Below are 8,057 nucleotides of genomic sequence, written 5' to 3' on the forward strand. Positions count from 1 at the left end.
GAGGATTTTAGGACAAACTGCTCCAGATTACCTCAACACCAACAATTTATCTGAATCTGACTTTCAGTTCAATGAATTCTGATTTCTGCTCTCTGCTCCTGAATGAGCATTGCTGCCTGTTTACAGGCGGCTGTATAAAATGGCTGCCGCAGCTTCCACTCCCCCTCCCCCTCCTGCTCCTCTCCTCCTCTCTGCTCTCTGTGCGCCATCACTCAGTACTACTGATGAGGGATGGGGACCAGAGCTGGTGGGGGATGGGCTCCAGCATTTATCCTTCCTCCTGTCTTCTTTGATAATTTAGCGACTTTTCCTGGAAAATGACAATGATATTTTTCTCTATATAAGTTGAATTCTTTTAGCCAGCTTGTGTGTTGACGGTTGATGACTGCCATTTACCCGTACTGTGTGGGCTAAATGTCGTCATGGAGCAAGTGTTTTCACAACAATCACTGCACAACACATTCTTCTGAGTCAAAGTTTGACTCAGCCATGAAAATACTAGCTGCGGTAAAAAGTGTCTGTCGAGCTAAATCAGAAACAAAACACTTCTGTTTAGGACAGAATCCATGAAGAAGAGCAAACCTTGTTTCCCATCTCTGATAATAACAAAAGAGCTAATCATTCATGTTTCTTACCCTAACCCCAAACTTCAGACTGTATAACTTGTTGTGTTTTTAGTCCCCACATGCCATACGGTACACACATACGATGGACGCCGAAGAGTGGGACAAGGTACTAATTCTAGACATAGAAACTCTGGTCACTCTCTGTCCTTAGTAGCTGATCAGTGTGTTTGGTGGAGGAGGAACCTGATCAGATGGTCAGGACAGAGTGTTGCCTCTAGCTAGAACACTGAGGTGGAGTGCTGTACTGTGTGTAGATGTATCTAACCCAGAGCTTCTGTTAGTCTCCCTGAAAGTTTGACGGGGTTTGTTGATCCATGTGCGTAGGCCACAATGCCTGCTGTGGCGTAGAAAGGACTGTGACACATTTTTGAGTTTGTGTTTTGTAGAAATGCTATGCCATATATGTGTGCTAGTACTTATCTTCTGAAAGCGCTTGTTTTGTTCACCTTCTAGACTACCAGCTTACCATAATTTGTTGCCTTTGATGTATGTCTGTGATGGTTGTAGCCCAACATCATCAGCTGGCTTTTCATGTAACTGGACAACAAGAAACACGTGTGCAAGACAGCATTAAACTCTGTAGGTCAACTTGCAGACGAGACAGATGCCAGCATGTACAACATGAATATGAGCTCAGATTAAAATTTGTCTAGACGGCTCTGGCAAAACAGCAAGGAACGGCAACTTTGGAGATAAAACGCATCATGTGAGGTGAAGAAAAACGACAGTGTTGTTCTGGCCGACCAAAGGACATTCCTCTCAACCACAGTACACAATTTTCCCCTCAGGAAGTGATAATGCTGACCACAGGAAGCACTTAACACAACCACAGGATGTGATAAGTGCAGTGACATGCTAATTTAGCACAAACGAAGCCCTCACTTTTATCTTAAGTGATGTGAAGAGACCCAAAATGGCTGCTATAGCTTTACTGACTGTGCTCTAACCCAACCTGTTTCTAATTGGTGAGCACATGTTTCTCTTCCTCCAACTCTCAGGAGTGAAAACCATATTTGGCTGTAAGATTTAGAAGCCAGACATTTACCAAAAAAAGTGTTTTTCTGTCAGAAATCTGTTAAATATGTTGTGTTTTAAAAATCCTATTTAAATCCGAAATTGATTTTTTTCTTGCTAACCTATTTGTCCAGGAGATTTATAAACTGGTTTAAAATAAAGTTACTAACACATCTATGCACATATGGCTTGTCTTTCCTCATTTTTAATTACCAATATTTGTCAAAAAGAGTGCCCCGAGTGTAGGATTTGAATCCCTCATGTCTCGTTGATGTTTTACTCGCGTCCCTGAAGGGTATATCATCCTCCACTAAATGCCCCTCCACAGGTTTGTTGTGACCTAAAACAACAAGACACATAGATGAGGAGCTTGACTGAGTAGGTCGAGGAATTTACTTTTTGTTTGTTGTATTTTGCAGTAGAAAATGGTTTTAGTTGATTTTTTATTGGGTGTCAATTTTTTTTGACTGTGAGAGGATAGAATACTGCAGTTTTATGGTTATTTAAAACCATCCATACAACACTCATGCTTTTTAGACCTTTTGGAGCAGGAATAGATGCAGGATTAAAGCGTAGTGACCTAGTTGTCAGTTGCAGAGCTTGTGCTGGTGTGTCAGTGTGGGAATGGAAAGAAGTAGGTGAGCATTCTAAATCCCAGGTCTGCTCGTTCCTTTGTTCCCCTTCGCATGCAAATTACAGACTTAAGATAAACAAGCTTTTGAAGGTGAAGTTTGTCCAGATGGAAATGATCAGTTTTCACCAAGCGCTGCATGGGTAACTTTGCAGACAGCTATTTCCTTTAAAGGTTGGATCATTAAATATTTAATCAGATTTACTAGACGGTGTGGTGCTCCCAGCCATACTGTAGAGAGTGCGAATGTTGTGCAGTGTTTTCTTTGTGTGAGGGCTGGAACATGCTTGCTACTCTGTGTCTGTGTGCAGACACATCTGTACTTAACAAGAGTGTGTTTGGGAGTGTGTGTTTGTTTGAGACACACCCTGTTTTGTTTACTATACATCCTCCTTGTTCCTGCTGCTGAAGCCTCCTCAGGCTGTGTACTTGGCTGTCAGCTGCTTTGCCTTTACTTCATAAACCACCAGCTAAACACACTCAGCGTAGATGAGCGACACCACTTACTTACACTTGCCCTTTCCTCAATATCCCTACAGGGCTACTGGAGGACCTGAGGTTGCCATGGGAACTGGCCCATGGCCCCAGCCCCCAACTGAAGCCGAGCAGCTCCAGGCCCTCATGGCTGCAGCTAACGGTGAGTCCAATACCTCGTCAATATTACAGGTCCAGCTTCTCTCTGTGTGTTGGCTTGGCGTTGGTGTGCAAGCAGAGGCGGTTTATTTAGGTTGGTCGTGACTTGCAGGGCATGTGGCCAGACTTGCTGATTGAACTGTCAACCCACATTTATGTCTCATGGCACGTTGTCTGAACGTAGCTGCCCGCAGTTTGCCAGAAATAAACAGTAGAGTTTATGTGGATTTCAATAACAGGACAGAGATGCGTGTTTCTACTGTACACACTCGTCACATGCACATTGTTTTATCATAAGCAGCTGGCTATAGATCACTTATGCAATGGGCAACCTTCAATATCAGACTCACACATTCCCCATCTTCTCTTTCTCCTGTTCCTCTCTCACCAGCTCACAGAACACACATGCACATACATACACACACACAGAACACACACAGTGACTCATTTTTGGGCTCTTACTCCTGAACTCATGGCAAAAAACACAAACATTTTGGGCGCAGTACACAGAAATGGTTGGGGACACAAACTTGACAAGATTGATTGCCAAATAGACTCAAGTCATTGTTTCCACTGTTATTTTAACCACTGACACATCACACATCCCTCCCCCTCCACATACACACCCACCCTCTCTTGGACGCTGCACCGGACATAGTGTGGAATTTTTTCCGTAAGAGAGGCAGAGAAAGGGAGAGAGAAGGTTTTGTCTGAGGCTCAGTGGTAAGCTGCACGTCAGCAGAGTGAAGAACACAGAGTGTGTGATAAACACTGAAGGTCATCTCTCCCTTTTATTTCACGTCACTGGATTGATAGGACCAAGCATCAGCAAGTGACTGAGCAGAATAAATGAGAACAGTTCAGTTACTGGGTGGAACCGGTGCAGCAAACATGGTGGTTTTCATGAGCATGTGTGTGTTTATATAGGCTGAGAGGAACTACAGGATGAGGGGAGGGTGCGCTTGTGTCTCCAGCTCTGCAATGCAGGGGCTGTGGGAGAATTATGAGCTGAGCGGCTACGTCATGCACACACACTCTGGGCTGGATGACAGAAAACCAGAGTCATCAGCCCTGTAAAAGATGTCTGCACAATACCATTTTAGAATAGCTCTCCTGCCTCTTCTGGTCTTGTTTTTTTTTTAACTAAATGTATACTGTACATTTCTGTGTGCCTGAGTAAATCTTAACATTATACAGAAGCAACAGGACATATGGAGGCTTAAAAAGCATTAATGTAATCTCCCATTTATGACCTATATTTTCACTCTGAATTCCTGTTGTCTAACCAGTTTCATCCCTTTCTCCTCTCTCACCTCACCCCCGATCCCCCCACTCTCTCCCTCTTTCTCCCAGAAGTGAGCGAGGCTACGGCTACCTTGGGACCCGGAACCATGGGCCTGAGTACCCGCTACAGCCCCCAGTTCACCCTGCAGCACGTGCCCGACTATCGCCAGAACGTCTACATCCCTGGCAGCACGGCCACCCTCACATCCAACCCCCAGCAGCAGCAGGCCACGGCTCAGCAGGCCACCCAGCAGGCACTGCCCCCACCCCAGTCCTCAGGCCAACCAGAGCCTCCTAAGGCCGCTCAGACCCCTGCTTCCAAGAAGAAGTCCACCAAGAAGGAGAAGAAGTAGAGCGATCAAGGGCAAGGTGGAGGAAATCTGGCGTGATCTGATGAGAAATCTAACCCCACACACCCCACCATGAGGTATCTCGCTGCTTTGCTGTCAATCATACTGGCCGGTCTAAATACTGACCACTTGGACGATGTTGATGGTTCTTTGAAAGAGTTACTTGAAGGCCTCGAAGAATCTGAATGTGCTGAATGCTTCTGCTGGTGTAACCCGATGTGCTGAAGGTCTAGTATTGCTCTTGTAGTCTTTGTCAGTAGAGATATTTTTGGCAGGGTATGGGGGGTTATTGTGATTCTTTTTTTTTTTCTTATTTTGGCAAAATCAAAAGAACATGGACAAAGAGATTCGGTGTAAGGAACCTTGCCGGGAGGCTCTACACAGTGATGTATTCAGAGATGAAATGTTAATGTCTTTCATGTTGGATTTATCGTGGTCTTTCCCCGAGGTGGAAAGTCAGCTATTGTAAAGTACGCTAGTCGCCATCCATTATGTGTTGGGTCAGCCTTGCAGGATCTTAGAGCATAAGACCTGTGGATGTAAGGCTGCTGTTTGACAGGTGTTACAAACTCTTCTGCATGCTCTTTAAGGTTCAAACCACATGTGCTAGATTAGACTTGCAAACTATGCATTGCAAAAGCAAAGAGGAGGACATCCTCTATTTATTCTCCTCCCTCCAATCGCTGGTCAATAGAATGCGCACAGCATTTTCTTGACACAAAAATTCTAATTACTTTTGTAATGATACTTTGAAGAAAAAAAAGAAAGATTTTAATCTCCGAATATTTTTATGACCTGAGCATGCACCCAGAAGGCGGAATGGCAGAGGGTGGAGTGTCATGCTGTCCATGCAGGTGGTGGAGCAGCAGGGACGGACACCTCCAGATGGAGTCCTGCTGCCCTGCACCCTCTCCCCTCCCCTCTTCTCTCCCAGCTCGTGTCCTCCCCTCACTACTCCACGTTGAGAGCCAAACCGTGAGAAATGCACTGTTCGTATTCTGAAGATGAGATGATGTAGGGGTAGTAATCACACGTAGACGTGGTAAGAGCTTCTGAGACACTTGGATGAAGTATTTGCCCTCACGATCCTGAAGTGCTGAAGAAACTTCTTGATGTGTCACAGTGATGTTTTTTCTTTCTTTGGGAGATAATTCAATAGCATAGAGGAATTGTTTGTATAAGATATGAAATCTTTACTTTGCCGTCCATCTGCCTGTCAGGGCCCCGGCCAGCTGCATGAAAACAGGCAGCTAGCAGGCTGCGCGAGAGGGAGTGAAGGGGGGTGCAGTGGTGAGGGGTAAGCATACTGAGGTGGCACCATCATATCAAGCACGGGGGTGGGAAACAACCTTGGCTCTACCCACTGAATGTACAGAGGAACCACTGTTGACCCACCCACCCCGTCTAATGCACTGACCCAGACAGAGGTCAACAGAGCCAAGCACAGCCGTCCCTGTTGGTGTGGAGACGCCACTCGAGAGCCCCCAACAAGAAACCCCTCCCTCACTGAAATGATGGAAACCTCAGCCTGCCCCTCAGCCACCTCATCCCTCGTCTACCCCGGTCCTGTGAGGCTTGTCCCCACTGTAAATAAACACAAGTCCTGTTGATGGTATGAGCCAATTGTTTGTATTGTAGGGACCACATCCAACTCTTTCAAAATAAAAGTCCCTCTCCGCAAGGCGTGGCTTACTACTGGAATGTGTTGCATTTTGTTTTTCAAGAAAATAAGAAAACCACAGATTAAAAAAAAAAATCAATTATGAATAAAAACCTGAGATGTTCTTCAACAGTTGTGTTGCAATGTAGTAACTAAGCACCATGAAAGCCAACTAACTCTTCAGTGTAAATAAAGGAAGTAAAGATAACTTTAGGTAAGTAAACAAGGTGACACGCGTAGACTAGTTAAATTGTGATATGTGTTGCGCATATTTTTGTGTTCATTTTCTCTCTTTTATCACCCTGTAAAGAAACAAAACAAAAAAAATATGGAAATGTTTCTATCCTTCTGTAACCTCTTAATGTTCTTTTGCTGTAATTTTATCTTGTGCATTTGTGAAAGAATGCCTTTCATTCTCTTTCTGTCCATATGAACAAATGATTATAAATATTATATATGTGTATGTCCGTCCGCTGCTGAATTAATACTCTATCCTGCTGTATTATCTTTCTTATCAAATGCTTAGCCCCCACGCTATACCCCTGTGTTACTCTTATTTTTATGCTAATATTTATATTGCTGTTTTATTTTCTCTTGAACACTGACATTTCAAATAAAAAGATTCTAAAATCATTTAAACATTTCTTGTGTGAGTCGCTCGAATTATGGTCATGTGTTCATGTTAAATCACCTGTGAAAAGTTTGTAACACCACGTGTGTGTGTGTGTGTGTGTGTGTGTGCGCGTGTGTGCGTGTGTGTGCGCGTGTGTGCTAAAAATCTGTCTTGAGGCTTTGTGTCTATGTGACCCACATTCAGAGTTTTGGCATCCCATGATGCTTTGCTGCATCCCTGGGCTGTTTAAGTTGTCCTCTGTGGCTGTCAAGATAAATGAAAGAGTGGAAGGAAAGAAATGGGAGGCAACAATCTGATTTCCAGCGATGGGTCCGATTAAGAGGAGCATACATGGAGCCAGTTTTCATCATGACAACTAAATGGCAGAAACGTCACTATCATGTTCCCTCTATTACCATTCCAGTGACAGCATTATCCAGTATATAGTCATAGCATCCACCACAGTGACCGTTGTTACACATCTGACCATAAAATGTGATTTCTACTACTTTTGAAAAGAAAAGATTACGATGAATAAAACAAATCAGAGCTCCACGCAATATATTGTTCGTCCCAGAGATCCCGGGGCCACTGCAGGGAGCGTGGTGGTCCTGCCCGAGATCTTTGTGCCTTTCACAGGATCTTACACAAGAACACACACGCCTATAAATAGCCTGTGAGCTGTCAAGAGAGCAAAGGAAAAAGGAGCAGGCTTGACTCGCTGCAGATGTTGGGGGATGGGAGGAGCTGATGTCAATGTTGCATGAATCACACGTGACGTCCTTTCTGGGGTCAGATCGTACAACAGGGACCAAACCGTATGAAACACCATGAGACATTTAAGAGAATTTTAAATAAATTCAAAAACATTTTCCATTAATCAGTATTCATGAGAAAAATACTTGATCACATCATTTTGCTAAAATTTGATCAATTAGCACAGCAGCACACAAAATATCAAACACTGCAGATTCTCATCCCCAAAATGGCTGATTCTTCTCCCTCCCTGCTCATTTTATTAGGTGGTTGCCACGGCAACTGCCAGCCCCAGCCTGCATGATTTTCTCTGCTCTCCACATCTTCATTGCAAATCTATGCAATGGCTTTCATTAGCTCTGCTCAGGTCCTGGCTGGACTGAATGACCTGCAGGGAGATGAAGATATTCAGCTAGCTGTCAGTCAGAGGCAGTACCGAGCAGGAAACATGGCAGAGCAGCCAGGACGATGATGATCCCCCACACTAGCA

At 44.3% G+C, this 8,057-nt stretch overlaps 1 protein-coding gene across 27 annotated transcripts in view; it reads left to right on the plus strand.

Moving 5' to 3' along the window:
- LOC147251089 (protocadherin gamma-C5-like) overlaps window positions 1-6,669 on the plus strand; it is a 279,342-nt gene extending 272,673 nt beyond the window's left edge. For 12 of the 27 annotated variants that reach the window (XM_086221570.1, XM_086221572.1, XM_086221566.1 and 9 more), the window contains exons 3-5: window positions 679-732; window positions 2,811-2,908; window positions 4,258-6,669. In XM_086221570.1, coding sequence (XP_086077696.1) covers window positions 679-732; window positions 2,811-2,908; window positions 4,258-4,541 — 436 coding nt within the window. In that variant the 3' untranslated portion in view covers window positions 4,542-6,669. The remainder of the gene's footprint in view (window positions 1-678; window positions 733-2,810; window positions 2,909-4,257) is intronic. The other 15 variants (XM_086221578.1, XM_086221580.1, XM_086221574.1 and 12 more) reach the window with 3 other exon arrangements.
- Window positions 6,670-8,057: the final 1,388 nt, after the last annotated feature.

This window comes from Aulostomus chinensis, chromosome 13 (assembly GCF_037954235.1).
Source record: "Aulostomus chinensis isolate RoL2024-O1b breed Wild chromosome 13, RoL_Achi_v1.0, whole genome shotgun sequence".
Classification (NCBI taxonomy): Eukaryota; Metazoa; Chordata; class Actinopteri; order Syngnathiformes; family Aulostomidae; genus Aulostomus; species Aulostomus chinensis.